This window comes from Rhineura floridana, chromosome 14, assembly GCF_030035675.1.
Source record: "Rhineura floridana isolate rRhiFlo1 chromosome 14, rRhiFlo1.hap2, whole genome shotgun sequence".
NCBI classification, from domain to species: Eukaryota; Metazoa; Chordata; class Lepidosauria; order Squamata; family Rhineuridae; genus Rhineura; species Rhineura floridana.
The window spans coordinates 3,978,017-3,998,336 of NC_084493.1; the positions used below are offsets into that span (position 1 = coordinate 3,978,017).

The window sequence follows — 20,320 nt, forward strand, 5'->3', positions numbered from 1 at the left end:
GTTACAGTGTTCCGTGTGTTTGCGTACGTGTGTGAAGTTGCCCTGAGGCTGGTTGTGTACAAACCATACATTTAAAGCACGAAGGATCCTGGGAACTGTAGTTTAAGAGTGCTGGGAATTGTAGCTCCGTGAGGGGTAAACTACAGTTCCCAGGATTCTGTGGGAGATGTTGCCAGCTTTAAATGTATGGTGTGTGTACAGGGACTTAGAAAGAGACCAAGAACTGTTCACCTTTAACCCATCCTCCCCATGTTGTATGAGAAACAATTTTTGAAGCCAAGGTGAACGTAAAAATAGTTTGAAATAGGGCGTTGGGGTGGAGGGGAGGAGGTTTTCTTTCCTGTTTCAAGAAGTAAATGCAGTTTATCTGCTTTTAGACATACCTTTAGATCACACAAAAGTCAGAGGTTTACACACACCCTCCCTCATCGCAGAGTTGGAAGGGGCCTATAAGGCCATCAAGTCCAACCCCCTGCTCAATGCAGGAATCCAAATTAAAGCATCCTTGACAGGTGTCTGTCCAAGCAAGCAAGAGGCATTATCACAGTTCACAGACACAACTGGGCACTTCAGGAAAGCACAGGGATGGCGAGTGACTTGCAGGCCACATGGAGAGGCTTGGGTGGGGCGCATTTGGCCCCCAGGCTTGAGGCTTCCCACAACTGCTGTAGATCATGGCTGGGGTTCAATGCTTTCTGAGGGGCAAAACCCCCTCATCGCTTGGCATAGCCCCAAACTGCCTGCCTTGTGCTCAGTTCTTCATCGGGCGAACCAGTTCCCTGGGCCTGTTCTTTCTCGTGTCCCCTCCCCACCAGCCCCACTCTCCCCAGATGCCAGGGAGGCCTGTAGGTCTGGTACCATATCATCTCTGTGGTGTTTTAGTTCAAATAACAAAACCTTGTGTCATTCTTCCCCCAAAAACATCAATTTCCTAGCACCTTCCTAACGTCATCTTCAAGTGGTCATAAAGATGAGGAGTGGGTGGGAATTATACAAGACTATAGGCAGAAACGGAATGTGGCAAGAAACTCATCCATGGATACCTGAGGTGCCCCTGGGTGGCTAGCAAAGGCCCGAGGCTCAGTGCTTAAGCTTGTTCCTCATCATGCTGCGTCCAGAACAAGCTCTTTTCCTAAAGATCAGTTAAATGGCACTAATTACGGTATAAACCCGAACTACAAAACATGTTTAAAAGCCACAGTCAGTGCTGGTTTACAGTAAGTAAGCCTAACCTGGGACCATTGGTGAGGGGTGGGTTATAAACATTCATTCATTACATTTATATCTTGTCTTTTCCTCCAAGAAGCCGTATATAGTTCTCCCCATTTTATCCTTGCAACGACCTTGTGAGGTTGGTTAGGCTGAGAGAGTGAGACTGGCCCAAGGGGACTCAGTGAGCTTCATGCCTGAGCAGGCTTTGAACCCTGGTCTGCCAGGTCCCAGTCCAACACTCGCCTGCATGTTCCAGTAGCTGTGTCAAAAAAAGAGAAGAGCTTGGGGAAAAGTCTGTGAAGGAGGTCAGGAGTGTTGCTTTTCCCTCTGCTAGTTTATCCATACATTTCTGGATCTCACATGCCTTCTCGTTGCAGCTACTGGCTAGCAAGCACGCCTCTACACACCAGCTTCCGTCTCTTCCCAAATTGTTTTACGACTCTGATATTTCTTTTTCTTAATCTCAGTCCACAAATTTTACATGCTGCAAAGCAGTAATAATACAACAAAATTTATTACATGGTCACAGACCCGAGAATAGTTATTATTAATAGTAATAATAAAATTGTGCTATTATATATATATATATATATATATATTTAGAAACAACTAACATTACACAATACATTCGGTCTCCAACGGCCACATTTTGTTCTGAATGATTTTGGGACAGGATTCAGCCCCCACCCCCAAGATCCACTGTTTAATGGCAGCTTGGCGTCTTAACTTCTGTTTCTGCTGAGATCTTGATACAATTAGGGTTTTGCTAACTAAAAGTCCTGCTCAGCACTTGCGCAGCGTCTAGTTCACACGTGCCAGTTCATCACTGGATGCCCATGACACGAGCTGAAGACTTGCATGTGTGAACAGGGACAGAGCTTGGAAAAGTTACTTTTTTGAACTACAACTCCCATCAGCCCAATCCAGTGGCCATGCTGGCTGGGGCTGATGGGAGTTGTAGTTCAAAAAAGTAACTTTTCCAAGCTCTGGAACAGGCCACCAAATAGGAAGGGCCGTAGCTCAGTGGTAGAGCATCTGCTTTGCATGCAGTTTCAGCCCCCAATAGCATCTCCAGTTAGGGCTGGGAAAGATTTGCTGTCTGGAACCTTGGAGAGCCTCTGCCAGTCAGTGTAGACAATACTGAGCTAGATACAACAAGGGTCTGACTTGGTGCAAGGCAGCATCCTATGTTCCTATATCACCTTAAACCTACTGCAGCTTAATAGTGTGATTTCCAGCATTTAGCTGCCAGTCCTTCAGTTAAGGACAGATGCAGCGTTTTAAGTGTTTTACATGCGTATGTGAACTAGCCCTGAGTTTCTTCCCTCCTGGAGGCTTTTCCTCTAGAACACAGTGTGCAGAGTCCCTCCATTGGAAACACTTGATGGCACCTGACCCTGGTCATTATAGTCTTTATTGTTCATCTCTGAAATGGATGCAAGTTTTTTTTCCTGGTGGGTCATCGTCTCTTTAAGGCTCCTGATGCAGACCCTCATGTCTTCTCGGAAGGACGGGGTATAAAGGCCGTAGACGATGGGATCCGTGCAAGTGTGAAGCAGGCCAAAGAGAAACAAGAAGTGGTTGATATACTCCGGCATTTTACGGATCATGTCGGGCTGGAACCAGTACCACAAGCCCAGGAGGTAATAAGGGGTCCAGCAAATTATGAAAGAAGCCACAATCACGACGGTCATTCGAAGAGTCTTCATTCGGGCCTTGGAGATGTGGTCGTCCTTGCCTCTGGCGAGACCTGTGGGAGAGTCTCAAAGGTGTTAGTGCCACAGGAGGCAAAGGGCTGCCACCTTCTTAATGCAAAGTACACCAGCTCTGTGCTGGGCTGGCTCAAGAGCGGGTGGGCTGGACAAAATCAAGGCCATTGCTCTGCAATGTTTCCTTAACATTTCCACTAGGGAGGGAAGGATCGGTCAATTTTGGCTCTCTTACTTTCTAATTTTTCCAGTTTTAAATTCAGTTCTCCAGATTTCTGCAGCAATTTACAAATTCTTTTTTAAAAACAAAACTCATGAAAATTCTTCAGCATTCTAGTGTGAATTTCTCCTAATAAACACATTTTGTATGCAGTTTTGACTAGTGTGTATATATATATATATATATATATATATATATATATATATATATATATATATATATATATATATATATATATATATATATATATATATTGCACATTTCCCCCCGAATGCATGCATTTCAGTAAACATTGGTTGGAGAACTGCATCCAAGATAAGTGGAAATTTCAAAGGACAGCTGTGTTTCACTTCTCACATTGTTTCGGAAAGTGTGAATTTTGACAGCTTCAGCTTCAAATGTGAACTGAATCAAATTTCTCCTCCATTTCTAATTACTGCATTATTGCCATCTGGAGGAACTGGAGGCACAACAAAAGCAGGACAAAATATAAGACAGAACATTGGTGGTACTATTTATTTATTTATTTAGATAATTTATAGGCGGCTTAATTACTGTCGTCTCTAAGCCGTGTACGAAAAGCTCAATATAATGAAAAATTTAAAAATAAGTTAAAATCAGGTATGAAAAGTTACAGGATTCTAGAAGGAAGCTATGGGACATGCACTGACTGGAACCAAAGCAACATGTCTGCCCCAAAACTTTTGCAGGCACAAACAGTATTGAAGGTGAGCTTGTGCATCACTGCCCCAAAGCCATCATGAGCGCAAATAATCTTGAATGCATAATAAACAGAATGTCTGGAGGGGCTCACAAAAAGAGCAGGGGCAGAAGCCTGATGATGGATCAGCGTCAAAGAAGTGTGGGGATTTGCTGTGCCAAATATTTCCCTGCTTTTTTGTTTTGTGTTGCCATTCTCCAATTAATGAGCAAATAAACTGCACTTGAAAATGATCAAAAGGGTGTGTGTGAAAATGGTGGAATTCTCATAGGATAATTTGATATGACTAGCTTACTTTCTGAGGTGACTGTGGGATGATTGTGAATGTCTTTTCTTTCATTCTGTAAACCATCTCAGGTCTGCCCTCTGCAGCCTTCCCAACTTCCCGCACTTCAATTAAAGCCAGGGAAAGGCATCATGCAGCAACTCCTTCCTTGGGGCTTTTTCAGGTCAGGAAGCTGGGCAGAGAGTAGGCTGGGTAAGCTGCAGAGAGGCTGCAGAAATGTTTACTGGAAAGAAAAAAGTCATGTGCCCATCCTCCTTGCGACGATAAGGTAAGCTCAAAACCCCATATCCCCTAGAATTCTGAAGTACCCTGAGAATGAGAAGAAAACCGCAAAAACACAGCACAAAACACAAAAGGCACCTCCTTCTCCACACTAGGGATGGAGAGATCTGTCAGTTTTGATTCTCTCAATTTCTCATTTGTCTAATCTCAAATTTGGTTCTCCACATTCCTGCAGCAATTTGCATTTTCTTTTTTTAAATGCTCATGAAAATTCTTTGGCATTTTAGCACAAATGTATCTTAACTGATAATTTTTTGTATGCGGTTTTGACTAATGTACACATTTTTGCCAGCAATTTATCCAAATATAATGCATTTTCGTATGTTGTTTTCACCAATATATTCATTTTTTTTGTGCACGCTTTCCTCTGATATATGCATTTTTGTAAACATTGCCTGGTTGGCAAACTGCATCACAAAATTTGGATCAGTACATATTTCAAAAGATGGCTGTGTTTCAGTTCTCAGACTGTTTTGGAAAGGGCAAATTTGATCGATTCAGTTGGAAATGCAAACTGAATCGAATTTCTCACCCATCCCTAGTCCACACCCCACGCAGTTAAGGAGGGCCAACTCACCTTTGTTAATTTTCAGCTGTTTGCTGATCTCAAACAAGATGCGGATATAGCAGACGACCATCACGCTTAGCGGGGTGACATAGAGGGTGGTGAAAGTGAACATGTTGTAGGTGGTTTCCTGCCAGTGTTCTCTGAAACTTCCGTGCGTCACGCACTGGGTGAAATTGACACCTGGGACGGTGTACAGGTGGAAAAGGAAGAGCTGAAATTGACATGGGAAAGTTGCTCAGGGTTCTGTAAAAGGACACTCACCTCAGCCAGTTTTGGTGATGAGCCCTTTGCTGCCCTTCCCAAAAGGAACCACATTTTGTGAAGTGCATCTGTCTCCATCGCTGCTGATTTTCAGGAGGAATATGAAAACATTTCTGTTTTCCCAGGCATTTGATAGCTAAAGGGGACTGTTCCTGGCAAACGGAGGTCACTGATGAAATAATGTTTTTTTGGTGTGTTTTAGAATATTTTAACTGTGTTTTAGAATGTTTTTGATTGTCCTTTTGTCTTGGAATGTTTTGAACTGTTTTAGTATGGTTTTCTTTTTCTTTTTAAATGGTTTTGCTTATGTTTGCCACCCTGGGCTCCTTTGGGAAGAAGGGTAGGATATTATTATTATTATTATTATTATTATTATTATTATTATTATTATTTACAACAAAAACCCTAACCATAACTCGGGATCGACTTGAAGGCAGTCCATTATTGTTGTTGTTGTTGTTATTCCCACCAACCCTCCCTGTGAACAACCACCAAATTACTCGGCTACACATAGTAAATAGCATGGCAGAGGGAAGGATTAATTCATTTAAAAATATTTATATCCCACCTTCCTACCAATTGCAGGCTTTCCAGGCAGCTAACCCTAAGTGGAAAATTAATACCTAATAAACGTAAGATTCTTTCTAAAATAAAGGCAGTGGTGATTTCCAGTGATGGAAAACATCCACTCCCTAGCCTTAGATGTTACTAGTGGTATGTTATTGGTGGTATGGCAGTTTCAGCTTTACTTTACTGAAGGCAACACCCCTCCTTTGTAGTTTGTCCACAGCAGGTGGAATTATCCAAGATATACTACCTTTGAATATGGAGGTTCATTTGTAGTTATCCTAGTTAATAGACTTGTCCTCCTCTGTGAATTTGTCTAATTTCCTTTTAAAGGTATGTATAGTAAAGTTGTATATGGGGAAGGACCTTAGCTCAGTAGCAGAGCATCTGCCTTGCATGCAGAAGGTCCAAAGTTTGATCACTGGTGTCTCCAGGTAGGGCTGGGAGTGATCCCTGTTGGAAATCCTGGAGAACCGCTGCCAATCAGTGCCGACAATACTGAGCTAGATGGGCAAATGATCTGATTCAGTATAAGGCAGCTGCCTATGTTCCTATGATAGTGGCCAACAGATCAGACCAATGCCCCATCTAGGCAAGCATTCTGACCAACCAGATGCCATAATAGCAGGGCCCGAGCACAACAGTGCTTCCCCTTCTCTGTTTAGCTTCCGTCGCCAAGTTAAGACCTTTTTATTTCGGTTAGCTTTTGAATTGTAATGTGTGATATACTGTATATTTCTTATAATGTTTTATAACTTGTTTGGTATGTTATACTGTACTATGTTGTTTTATTATGCTATTGTTTGCCGCTTAGAATTCCTTGGAACTGAAGCGGGATATAAACTTTTAAAATAAATAAATAAATAAAATAAAACAGTGCTCTCCCCCCCCCATGGTTTCCAGCAACTGATATTCAGGAGCACACTGCCTCTAACAGTGGAGGCAGAGCATAGCCATCATGGCTGGTAGCCAGCCACTGATAGCTTTAGCCTCTTTTAAAGCCACCCATGCTGGTGGCCATCACTGCTTACTGGATTCCTACCTGGGGGGAGGCCAGCAGGACACTGAGGATCCACGCGATGGAGAGCATGACCCGGTTGCGGTGGCTGGAATTAGCAAACGAAAACGGGTGGAGGATGGCAGAGTGCCGGTCCAAGCTGATCACCACTAGGACCAGGGCAGCCGAGTACATGGCAAAGAGCTTGAGGAAGTTCAGGAACCGGCAGAGCGTGTCCCCGGCATACCACTGAACCGTGATGTTCCACACAGCATCCAGCGGCATGACAGTCATGGTAACCAGCAAGTCTGCCACGGTTAAGCTCAGGATGAGCAACTGGACATGGGACTTCCGCCTCTTCCTCGTGACGCTGTATAAGACGGCAAAGTTGCTGCATGCTGCTATCACAAAAAAGCAGCCGGTGATGACAACACGAGCCTTTGCTGCGAGAGTGAAGGTGGGTTCGACCCAGGCCTTTGGGCAAACAATGGAAACAGAGCTGTTGTCATCCGCCGTGCAGCATCTTTGTGGATGATTCATCGGGTGCTCTCCGTCAGTCATCACCTAGAGAAAATCAAGGACAGGCTATTTTATTTATTGGGTTGTATCTGATGCATTGTGAAGTTAACGTCACCGAGCACTCCACTGGTCCAGCTGGCAATATGCTTGGTGCCAGGAGAACGTTGTTGTGCAGGAGAAAGCATCCACAGGTTGCTGATACATTGTGCAATGGGTTGTGCAAGGAGTTTCCGCTAGTACAACTGTTGCACTGGATTCCTCTATTTTGCAATATTAAAATTCACCCGTCTGTTAGAGTAAGAGCCCTTGCACTAGCATACAGAGAATGTTGGTTTCAGCCCTTTCATTATTATATATACATTTCATTATGCATTTCTGTTTTATAAATATAAGATTACACAGTTAAGGTGCATGAAAGGACCTTCTCTGTGGTGGCCTCCTGGGATTCCCCAAAACTATTTTAAGTCAACCTCCCCATCCTTGCTGATGAAGGCTGATGGGAGCTGTAGTCGAAAACGTCAGGAGGGCACCAGCTTGGGGATGGCTGTTTTAACTACACACACTGAGGTAGCATGAGAGAGGAGTTCAGAATATGATCATGAATAGCATCTACCTTTTACATATGAGAGAGCCAGTGTGGTGTAGTGGTTAGAGTGTTGGACTACGGCCTGGGAGACCAGGGTTCGAATCCCCACATAGCCATGAAGCTCACTGGGTGACCTTGGTCCAGTCACTGCCTCTCAGCCTCAGAGGAAGGCAATGGTAAACCACCTCTGAATACTGCTGACCATGAAAACCCTATTCATAGGGTCACTATAAGTCGGGATCGACTTGAAAGCAGTCCATTTCCATTTTTACATATGAAAAAAAATCAACATACAAGCTGGGAAGACATCAGGAAGCTGAAATGAATTAAAAACAGCATGGGGTTGGTTCTGAAAAGTTTGTTAAAAGCACCTCGTTTCCATACGGGACAAGAGTGACCCTCACTGTTTGGTTACATGGAGGTATCTCCCTAGTTGGCAAAAGCAACCATTTCAAAATGGTGGACACATCAATTGGGTGCACTTGGTTTGTGGATAGATCCTTGGCAGACAGGCGATTCTAGCAGAGAGAACCACAGCTAGGATGAATGTGTGTGAGTGTTGGGTTATTATGGGATGGAGCTGATAAGACGGATCCCAAACAATGATATAATTCAGTTGGATTGTTGATTTGGCAGCAAGGGCTTAATTTGGAAGTTGGAGGGCAAATGGGCAATCCACTTACATATATCTGTATTCACCAAGGTAATGAAGATGAGGGTATGTTTTGAATTTCTGCCATGCCAATTTCAGCTTCCCTTCTGTTCAAAATGACTGCATCCATAATTATTCACAGACTCCATAAGTTATTCACAGATGGGAATAACAGGTTATGTGTGGGTGACTGCGCCCGTACACATGCACCCCCTTCCTGAATGGGAAAGAAATAGTTTCTTAAATTAACAGGTCCCAATCGAGCAAGTGAATTTATTGGTTGCATCTGATGCATTTCAGACAATCAGCCTGTCCTGGGGTCAGGAGCTGGATGCAACAAAGAGCAAGCAGAGCTGGATTTGGGCTGGACTGTGTCTTTAATACCTAACCCTAAAGTAGCTGGTGTTAGGATCGGAGCTGAATGCTGGCAGAAGCTGAACTGCAACAGAATCCCTGTTGAAAGAGCGCACTTGACTCTGAATACAATCACACTGAGACTCTGGCTTTAAGAAAACAAGAAAGCTGACCCTGCCACCATCTTCATTAATGGCGCTCATGCGTGCTACGCTATGCATGTGCATGTGCCTGCTAACAGCCAAGATAGTTGGCATGTATGTGCACGCAGCACGCACAGCATTCACGGCAACGGGAGAGGTAGGTGGGGCATGCAGACAGGCGTTGCAGCCTGCGTGGTCTGTATGGGGGGGCTGGGAGCTCCCTCTCTGCGATCTGCGGCAGGGTCAGGAGTCGACACTGCTGCGGATCAGGGAATGGGAGTGCTACCCTCTCACCCCAAGGAGGGGCCCTTCAGCCCTCAGCCAAGGCCTGACCTGGCCACCCTCTGGCGCTGGCCCTGTTCCTATATTGTTCTCTGAAAGGGAGCCCATTCTTTAATTCACACGTGGGGAACCTCAGACCCAGGGTCTGAATGTGGCCCTCCAAGCCTTGCTGTCTGGCTCTCAGGACTCTGTCCAAATAATACCCCCTCACCAGTGCTGTACTGTACGCTTCTTGAGTGTTTCTGCCTGGCTAGGACACATTGCTGAACTCAGACGACACTTCTTGCTTGCCTGGATGGATAGAGAGGGTGTGTGTGAATGCGTATAGAAACTGTACAAAGGTAAACTTTACATCCATTGCTCCTCCCACTCTTGCCTCTGGCCCCGCCCACTACTAGCATGTGCCCCCTGGAAGGTTGTGCAAATGGGAATGTGGCCCTTGAGCTGAGAAAGCTTCCCCACCCCTTCCTTAATTCAAAGTACACGGAGACAGACTGCAGTTGTTCATTAGGCCGTCTGCACATGCTCAGCAATACTTTTATTATATAATGTTTGTAAGTGCTTCCCATTCAGTGGCGTAGTGGCACAATATAGGCAAAGTTAAATGAGGAAAGGAGGTGAGACTTCAAGAACTGGATGAGAGCACAACCGTGTACACGTCTACTCAGTCAAATGGGACTTATTTCCTGCTAAGTGGGTATAGGATTGCAGCCTTAAAAACTATGGAGGCAATCACTGAAGCGGAGCTGGTTTTAAGAACAGAGAGCTCGCTGCTGCTCACAAATCAATAAAATGACGCACCAAGCTCAGTTCTAAAATTCCAGTAAATACGCATTTAAAATTTAGAATTCCAGTAAATACCCATTTAAACCTTAAAATTTGTGTGCCTACTCATGGGGCTCCATCAATCAGCTATTAAAGTGCAAAGTATATATAAATACATAGCATAGGCTAGGTAAAGAAAATACAAAAAGCAAGGTGTGCAGTTCTACAAATAGAAACCAACTAAGTCATAAGTCATTTGAAGGTTTTACTTTGCAATCTTTACCTTAAAAACCATGAGTGACTCTATTCCCCCGCTTTTTAGCTAGAAAAAATGCAAAAGAATTTACGACATATCATACCAAATTACATATATAATACAATGGATGTTGTTGAATGTTAGCCATACTCAGAGTGGATATCACACACAAAAAATAAAAATCTGAGCCATTATACTTATTTAGAGAAATGGGGGGGGGGGAATAGCTAAGAAGGAGAAGAAAAGGGTTAAGAACAAGAAAAAGAGAAAAGAAAGGTAAAATAAAATTATACTTTTATGTTGATATTTAAAAATAGTTTGTTGGTACAGAAGTATTAGCAAGACAAACAAAGGAAGAAAAAAAATAGCTATGAATCCTAAATACATAGGAGGTTAATATGCTACTGCTGTCGTATAAGTGAAAGTAAGTCATAAGACTGTCAGTCTTATGAGTTACTTTTAAATAAATCCATTTTATTAAAAAAAATAAAAAATGGAGGAGCCAGGAAAAGGACCAAGCTGTTTTGCAGCCTGACCCTCTGCACGTTTACCAAGAACTTCAGTTCAGCTGAGTTCAATGAGGTTTTACTCCCATGTTAATACGCACAGGATAGGCAGGCTCCTTCTTCCGTAATTGGCTATACTACATGATGAAGACAATAAGGCATTTCAAAGACAATCGAGAGCCAAGTCTCGCTCCTGGTGCCGCTGCTACTGTACCTGAACATGTCCTTGAAAGAAAAGGCAGGAAGAGCTGGCCAGTTTTGTTCTTTTTCCTGGCTGATGCCAACTGCAACTCTCCGCAGCACCCTCAGCAACACTGCATCTCTGTTCCTCACTTGCATCCGAGATTTACAAAAAAAAAAAGGTGAATCGGCAAGCTAGCAGTTCTGTGCAGGCAAGAGAGATGTGCCACCCCAAGAGTCCCTGCCAGCCAGCCTTGCCAACTTCTGCTGGAGTCAACCTCCCCCAGGCCGTCTCTTGTTCCCCCCCACCCAGTTTTTGTAGAAGCGCAAAGTGGCTCTGTCAAAACACTGTGGCCGTGAAAACTGCGCAGAGGACGTGGTGGCACAACGGAAAGAGCTTGCAGAGAGCCGGGGACTCTTTTAGTTCCGTCCTCAGCCAGCCAGCCAGCTGAGATGCTCTCTGCAGTTAACGGGCAACATTTGAGGTATGAATGTTTAACTGCTAACGTTCTGTTAGAGAGGTCTGGAAAGAAATATATGCCGGGGCAGGCAGAGGGGCAGGCTGCCCCCCCTCCACCCACTGCCCCCTCTCTTCCATAAAAACTTCATTGTCCAGAGGAGCAAAGAGTTGTGCAAGCCCCCCAAATGCCTTTCTAGGGGTCTCTTAATGCACTTATTCTTAGCTATTGGCTTGAATGAATCCAAAGATGTGAGACGGCTGCATCTCCCCACCTTGCTTCTAGGTCCTGGTTGATGTCTCAGGCTGGGCTACTCTCAAAACCCTCCCAGGATCCTGACTTGACATCCCCATGGTCCCTTCCTGGGTCACCTCCACAGTTCCCTGCTCTGTTTAATTAAGCGGGTGGGATGACGCCATGAGTGACCCAAGGCTCCATCTTCCCATCTTCATGGGAAGATGACGTGGATACCGAGGACATGTTGGGCTGGGTTCAGGATTTGCCCTCAGGACCACACTTTGAACACACATACTTGTGGGATTTTCCACACCAGAGGAGCCCATGATGTCAGCGCTTGCCCAGCCTGAAGAGGTCACATTGCCTTCCTCAAGCTCTGAGGACCACAAGCTTGGAGGTTATAGTAGAACTTCAAATTCTTATGTTCCACTGGAGCCAACGGTTCCTAAAACAGGCTGGGCCTCTTTAAAAGTAAGAGGCTCCGCCCCTCAGAGCAGGGTTGGCTGCTGAGAGGAAGCTGCAGCCCTATTTAAGGCCAAGTCTGAGTTTGCTGGAGCAACGTTCAAGCCTGACGTCCAGACTTGATGAGTGCTTGTCTGCTGCTTTGGTTGACCTAGCCTCACTGGAACCTGGAACGTACAATTCCATCTGGGAGCGATGGAATGTCATCAAACGCCATTGGTCCCAAAGGGACTTGCTCTAATCTGTTCAAAGCACATGGTGGCCAGAAGCCCCTTGTGCTGGTTGCTCCAGGCTGAAGGAAAAAAACGTTACCAATCTACCAGATGGAGTCAGCTGCAGGATTCAGAAACATCGTAAAAAGGATCTACAGAAGTGCAGGTTCTGAAGTGGACTCACGATGCAATCCACGTCATGTTGAATCAGATGAGTCTGTTTTGGGATTTGCCTGCTGCAGATTCTTCCCCCCTCCCATGTGATCTGACAGCATCCTCCACCACACCTGAGCTTGGAAAAGTTACTTTTTTGAACTACAGCTCCCATCAGCCTAATCCAGTGGCCATGTTGCCTAGGGCTGATGGGAGTTGTAGTTCAAAAAAGTAACTTTTCCAAGCTCTGCGACCTGAGGGCAGCTTAGAGGGTGCTGCAGGTCACGTGTAACTCTGTCCCCTTCAACACTTCACTGACACTGCCTGACCCCCACCCCCGGCATCCACTGCTTCAGGCAGCTGCCTTGCTTTGCCTAAGGGTAGGGCCGGCCCTATGTAGAGCGTATAAGCCTCTATGTGTTCCAGTCATGACAAAGAAGCAAAGTTTCTAGATATTCTAAATGACTATTCCCTAGACCAGTTGGTCATGGAACTGACCAGAGGGATGGCAACCCTGGACTTAATCCTCAGTGGGGACCGGGACCTGGTGCAAGATGTAAGTGTTGTTGAACCGATTGGGAGCAGTGACCACAGTGCTATTAAATTAAACATACATGTAACTGGCCAATTGCCAAGAAAATCCAACACGGTCACATTTAACTTCAAAAGAGGAAACTTCACAAAAATGAGGGGATTGGTAAAAAGAAAGCTGAAAAACAAAGTCCAGAGGGTCACATCACTCGAAAATGCTTGGAAGTTGTTTAAAAACACTATATTAGAAGCTCAACTGGAGTGCATACCGCAGATCAGAAAAGGTACCGCCAGGGCCAAGAAGATGCCAGCAAGGTTAACGAGCAAAGTCAAGGAAGCTCTCAGAGGCAAAAAGTCTTCCTTCAGAAAATGGAAGTCTTGTCCAAATGAAGAAAATAAAAAAGAACACAAACTCTGGCAAAAGAAATGCAAGAAGACAATAAGGGATGCTAAAAAAGAATTTGAGGAGCACATTGCTAAGAACATAAAAACCAACAACAAAAAATTCTATAAATACATTCAAAGCAGGAGACCATCTAGGGAGACAATTGGACCCTTGGATGATAAGGGAGTCAAAGGTGTACTAAAGAACGATAAGGAGATTGCAGAGAAGCTAAATGAATTCTTTGCATCTGTCTTCACAGTGGAAGATATAGGGCAGATCCCTGAACCTGAACTAACATTTGCAGGAAGGGATTCTGAGGAACTGAGACAAATAGTGGTAATGAGAGAGGAAGTTCTAAGCTTAATGAACAATATAAAAACTGACAAATCACCGGGCCCGGATGGCATCCACCCGAGAGTTCTCAAAGAACTCAAATGTGAAATTGCTGATCTGCTAACTAAAATATGTAACTTGTCCCTCGGGTCCTCCTCCGTGCCTGAGGACTGGAAAGTGGCACATGTAACGCCAATCTTCAAAAAGGGATCCAGAGGGGATCCCGGAAATTACAGGCCAGTTAGCTTAACTTCTGTCCCTGGAAAACTGGTAGAAAGTATTATTAAAGCTAGATTAACTAAGCACATAGAAGAACAAGCCTTGCTGAAGCAGAGCCAGCATGGCTTCTGCAAGGGAAAGTCCTGTCTCAGTAACCTATTAGAATTCTTTGAGAGTGTCAACAAGCATATAGATAGAGGTGATCCAGTGGACATAGTGTACTTAGACTTTCAAAAAGCGTTTGACAAGGTACCTCACCAAAGGCTTCTGAGGAAGCTTAGCAGTCATGGAATAAGAGGAGAGGTCCTCTTGTGGATAAGAAATTGGTTAAGAAGCAGAAAGCAGAGAGTAGGAATAAACGGACAGTTCTCCCAATGGAGGGCTGTAGAAAGTGGAATCCCTCAAGGATCGGTATTGGGACCTGTACTTTTCAACTTGTTCATTAATGACCTAGAATTAGGAGTGAGCAGTGAAGTGGCCAAGTTTGCTGATGACACTAAATTGTTCAGGGTTGTTAAAACAAAAAGGGATTGCGAAGAGCTCCAAAAAGACCTCTCCAAACTGAGTGAATCGGCAGAAAAATGGCAAATGGAATTCAATATAAACAAGTGTAAAATTATGCATATTGGAGCAAAAAATCTGAATTTCACATATACGCTCATGGGGTCTGAACTGGCGGTGACTGACCAGGAGAGAGACCTCAGGGTTGTAGTGGACAGCACGATGAAAATGTCGACCCAGTGTGCGGCAGCTGTGAAAAAGGCAAATTCCATGCTAGCGATAATTAGGAAAGGTATTGAAAATAAAACAGCCGATATCATAATGCCGTTGTATAAATCTATGGTGCGGCCGCATTTGGAATACTGTGTACAGTTCTGGTCGCCTCATCTCAAAAAGGATATTCTAGAGTTGGAAAAGGTTCAGAAGAGGGCAACCAGAATGATCAAGGGGATGGAGTGACTCCCTTACGAGGAAAGGTTGCAGCATTTGGGGCTTTTTAGTTTAGAGAAAAGGCGGGTCAGAGGAGACATGATAGAAGTGTATAAAATTATGCATGGCATTGAGAAAGTGGATAGAGAAAAGTTCTTCTCCCTCTCTCATAATACTAGAACTCGGGGACATTCAAAGAAGCTGAATGTTGGAAGATTCAGGACAGACAAAAGGAAGTACTTCTTTACTCAGCGCATAGTTAAACTATGGAATTTGCTCCCACAAGATGCAGTAATGGCCACCAGCTTGGATGGCTTTAAAAGAAGATTAGACAAATTCATGGAGGACAGGGCTATCAATGGCTACTAGCCATGATGGCTGTGCTCTGCCACCCTAGTCAGAGGCAGCATGCTTCTGAAAAACAGTTGCTGGAAGCCTCAGGAGGGGAGAGTGTTCTTGCACTCAGGTCCTGCTTGCGGGCTTCCCCCAGGCACCTGGTTGGCCACTGTGAGAACAGGATGCTGGACTAGATGGGCCACTGGCCTGATCCAGCAGGCTCTTCTTAGGAGTTGTATCCAGCGCTCCATGCGCATAACTCAACTAGCAATACAGGACTTCTGTTCCTTTCCTCCTCTTGTGTGCCCCCCAAATCTGCTCCAGAGGGTCCCCCATCCCTCCAGACGGTGTATGGGGGAATGTAGGGGAGACGAGAGGAAAAGGAAGCTCCGCTTTGTGCATGGAAGCCCAGCGGAGCTTCAGCACATGAATACGGTCCTAGGTAGGGATCACGCCACATCCATGTTTAGCATTACACTGGGTATCGCAACCCACCCAGGGAACTTTATGTGATTAAAAAGTTGTGTGGGTGGCATACACATATCGTTAGTAAACAAGTCAAACAGTAGCTGCCACCATCAAGGAGGCACAAACAACTAGAAAGCTAAACTGTGTTTTGGCGATTTTGAGCAGCTGGTCCAGGAAACTGCAGACGAAAGCAAGACCCCCATCCAAAGGAGGCCCAAAGACATTGTGCATTCTCACTGTCATTGCCCCCACCCCAAACTCCCAGCTCCAAAGCTGGCAGCATGGCAGATGTCACATGTGCAAGGTATGAGTTCCAAATGACAAACGGAGGTGTGGAAGTGGGCAAGCCACAACACCCTCCACCCCCCACCCCGCTTTGCCTCTTGGAAAGAAAACCGTTGACATTCCAAAGGTTCTTTCTTCCCTGCTAGGTTACCATGGTCATGTTTTCTAGATTAGGGCTTGTTATAATGCCCCCTTTGTCCCAGAGGATGCAGGGTGGGCAACCTATGCTGGAAAACACACACACGTGCGCACGCACGCACACACAGCCTCTTCCACAGCCAAAATATTTAAACTTGGTTTCAACAATTTCACAATCATTTCCCAAGGTGATCAGGGTTAAGGTTGAAGTGGCAGATCAGAGTTGGTAAACCCCAGCAGTCAGGCTGTGTGTGCCACCAAGGGGCATCTTCCGCAGAAGCCTTTAAAATGAGGCAGAAGTTATTGGGGTGAAATGTCTAGACAAGGAGGCAAGATTTCAAGGACCACCAAGGGCACTTCCAGACCACCTGTTTATTGAGCATTCATCTTGGTTTGTTTGCAGGGAGCAGGGCCGGCGCCAGAGGGTGGCCAAGTTGGGCCCTGGCCGAGGGCTCCTGCAGCCCAGAGGGGCCCTTCCTTATGGTGGGAAGGTGGAGCTCCTGTTCTGTGATCCACGGCAGCGTTTGGTCCTGCATCCCAACCCTGCCATGGATAGCAGAGAGGGAGCTCCCAGGCACCCACCCAATACAGTCAGCGTGAGCTTAAATAAGCCTTCCTGCATGTCCCTCCTACCACTGCCATTGGTGTGAATGCTGTGTGTGCACACTGGCCATCACCCAAGATGGCTTCCCTAAGGATCTGATGCCCTCACCCGCATCTTGGTTGATGGCAGACATGCAAGCTACGTCTGCACATCATTCACGCGACACGAAAGATATGTGGGGCACATGGGCAGGCTTATTAGCCCCATGCTGCCTCTATGGGGGAGTGTTGGGCTACAGTGCAGGCCCAGGGCAGGCTGGTGTCCAAGGGCCCAGTCGTGTCTGGTGCTGACCCTGGCAGGGATGATGTATGCTATTTAATGAACGTTCATTGTGGTTTGTTTTGGGGAAGGTTGGACAGTGTCGTGGCAAAGCAACTGTTATTCCAAACATCCAGTTCATCTGTCACTTTCATTGTTGCAAAACATTTGAACTTTTTGGGAAGCAGGTTTGTTGCGCCAGACCTCAAAACTGATTTTAACTGCACAGCCTGAATTTGCTGGTATTTGATTGAATCCCAGCTGAAAATAGCAACAGTCTAGAAGCGCCTCCAGTTCCCAAAGCAGGTGCCCAAACTCCTAGCAGCAAACGTTGGCACAAACAGGACGCTAGGAGGATTTTTTGGAATACTGCATCTCTTGGGACTCAAATTAGGTTTTTATTGTATGTTATTTTCTCTACCATATGCATCTCTATACACACATTACCCTGGTATATGCAAATTTCTCGTAATATAATCTTTGTACACAATTTTGCCCAGTACACACATTTTTGCAAAACAATGTCCCTTTATATAATGCAATTTTTGTATGTTGTGTTCACCAAAATATGCATTTTTATGCACAATTTACCCTAGCATGTGCACTTTCGTACATATTGCTCGGCTGGAGAACTGCACTGCAAAATTTGGAGAAGTGCACATTTCGAAGGATGGCTGTGTTTCGGTTCACATAAGGTTTCAGAAAGTGTGAATGAGTTAGGGTTGCCTTTAAATCAGTAGAGTAGTGGCAAATTCAGAAGTGCAGGGTCCCTTCATGTTAGTTGCAGCCATGCCCACCTTTTTTACTGCTGGGCTGAGGATGAGATCCTTGTTTATGCCTTCTCCCACAACAACAGATGTCCCTAGGAGCCAATAAGCACGAAAGGGGAGAGCGTTAGCTACTGAGAAGAGTCTTCTCAATGGCTCACTTACCTCCTTTCACTCTGATTGGCTCCAATCAGCAGGAAAGGACAAGGAAGCATGTGAGAAGACTCTTCTCAGTGGCTAACACTTTCCCCTTTCATGCTGATTGTCTCATAGGATGCTGAAGATATAGGGACCCTGCTCCCAAAAAAGTAAAGGGTCTAAGACACCACCCCCGAGACCCTGGACGACTACACCCCTGCTTTAAATGGAAACTGAATCAAATCTCTTCCCCATCCCCACCTTTTAGTATATAGCGCCCTTCTTATCCAACATAGCTGTGCAAGACAAACAGTTCATCTTTCCCCCCCTTCATTGCGTTGCTGAAAAGCCTCAAGCAATCTCCAGCGCAACATACCCAGGGAAAATGTTGTCTCATGCTGGATTCTACACAGAATGTCTAGTCCAGAGGACGTTAAGCTATGTGAGTAAATATCAATAGCCATTAAGTCATTTCCTTGGGACTGGAGAAAAATGCATGCAAGAGGTACACAGGGTCCTTGGTAGCAGCCAGAAAGGTCATTAGTTTTCAAAATATGCTTGCCAAGTGCTTGTTTTTTTATTTTCTTAAAAGCATAATTATCGTGTGGTATGAAGCCCTAAGGCCACCAGGCTACTCAATAAAACTCAAGTTTTGCAGACAAGATCCACCTAGCCATTGCTGCTTAATGCCAATCAAGTGAACAAGCACCCATGAAAACTAATGCCATAATCAGTTTGCTAGTTCTTAAGATGACACAAGAGACTCTGTTGGTTTTGCCACAAACACTGCAAAGCCTTCTGCAGCGCCTTTGAATGCAGCCAGAGCATCATGGATTCTAGCAGAGATGGGTGACCTGGAGCCCTCCAAATGTGACTGGATTGGAACTCCCATTCTCCCTGACCATTGCTGGGCTTGGTTGAGGTTGATGGGAGTTAGAGGCCAATCACATCCGGAGGGCCAAAAGGTTGCCTGACCCTGAATAAATTTTTCAGTTGGTCTACAAGGGAACTATATTCTTGAACTGATTGCGCTGCTGCTCCTCTTGCTTTTTGTGCCTACTCAGAACATCTTGCAATAAAAATGTGAGCACGACAGTACTATGACCACTGTTTAAAAAGATAACAAATGCTTAAAATGCTAGAACTTAATCCTAAGAGCATGGAGATGAGCTCCAGTTGCTGTGGGGTGAAGAAAGGGCACTCTATACATGCCCAGGGATAATTTGTATTATGTAATATCACTTTGTATTTGTTTCCTTAAAGAAGAGGCATAGTGAAAGTTGGGAGAGGATGGTTCAGTGGGTGTGTCTAAATAAGGAGGGCGGGGCTACGGGGTTATTGTGAGTGGCTCAGAACAGGGATGGGGAACTTGTGGCCTTCCAGATATTTTTGGACACTGACTCCCTTCAGCTCCAGCCAGCATGGCTAGTGGTCAGAGTTCTTGGGAGTTGTCATCCAGCAAGATATGGAGAGCCATGGGTTCTCCATCTTTGGCTTGAAGAAGAAGCTAGACTTTATTATAGTCTCTCTCATACGAGAGCAGAACAGCAACAGGAAACTCCTGATTCCATCCAGATACAACTAAGTCTAGTGCCACCTAGTGACTAAACTATATAATGACACTATCCACGCAAGGACTAAGACCGATGGTACCTTCAAGAGATTTTGTTCTCCTTAGTTTTATATCCAGTTCTGTGTGCAGGGTTGTTTCATGTGGAAATGACACAAAGAATGGGTGCTAAGAACAAGATGCACTATTATTTATTTAAAATGTTTTATACTGCCTTTCATAAACCATCTCAAGGTGATTTACACTGGCAAACGTTCACTAAAAAAAACATTAAAACAATAAATTCAGCAGCATCTACAGCATCAGGGCAAACATTGAAACAGATATAACTGTAAGCTGGCATCAACAGCCAGCAAAGGCCTTTCACTAGCACTGAAATGATTTCACTATCTGGCAAGCCCATTCCATAGATTGGGTGCCACAGCTGAAAGGCCCTGTTTCTGGTCACTACAAGAAAGATTTATGCACACTGCAACACAACTAGGAGGGCCTCAGAGAATAGCGTAGTAACTGACTGGCCAGACCTATATGGGAGAAATCATTCCCCCCAGATAATCTGGACCCAAGCTAAATTTTGTTTTAAACCATTTCTGCTTTTGGGTTTAAGTGCAGATCACAAAAATATGTTCTGAACATTTTTTTTTTTAAGTCAGTCAGAGTTAAGGTGGTTGGAAATTTTAATGGACATTTTAGGTGAACATGCAGTGCTTTGGAAAATCTCAAGAGTAGCTTATTTTTCTCCCTGTAGGTCTGTTAATATCTGAAATGCC

At 44.8% G+C, this 20,320-nt stretch overlaps 1 protein-coding gene across 1 annotated transcript; it reads right to left on the reverse strand.

Moving 5' to 3' along the window:
- Positions 1-2,555: 2,555 nt before the first annotated feature.
- Positions 2,556-10,425, reverse strand: LOC133369754 (gonadotropin-releasing hormone II receptor-like). The gene is made up of 5 exons (XM_061595274.1): positions 10,408-10,425; positions 9,571-9,650; positions 6,869-7,387; positions 5,008-5,209; positions 2,556-2,962 (listed from the first exon to the last, which is right to left on the reverse strand). The coding sequence occupies exons 3-5, from the start codon at positions 7,382-7,384 to the stop codon at positions 2,556-2,558; spliced, it is 1,125 nt and encodes a 374-aa protein (XP_061451258.1). The 5' UTR covers positions 7,385-7,387; positions 9,571-9,650; positions 10,408-10,425.
- Between the last annotated feature and the right edge of the window lie 9,895 nt (positions 10,426-20,320).

Coding starts and splice junctions, on each gene's coding strand:
- LOC133369754 (XM_061595274.1), bottom strand. CDS start 7,384: ATGACTGACGGAGAGCACCCGATGAATCATCCACAAAGATGCTGCACG. Junction 5,210..6,868: donor TCCTGCTGGCCTCCCCCCAG/GTAGGAATCCAG, acceptor TGTCAATTTCAG/CTCTTCCTTTTCCACCTGTA. Junction 2,963..5,007: donor ACAGCTGAAAATTAACAAAG/GTGAGTTGGCCC, acceptor ACTCTCCCACAG/GTCTCGCCAGAGGCAAGGAC.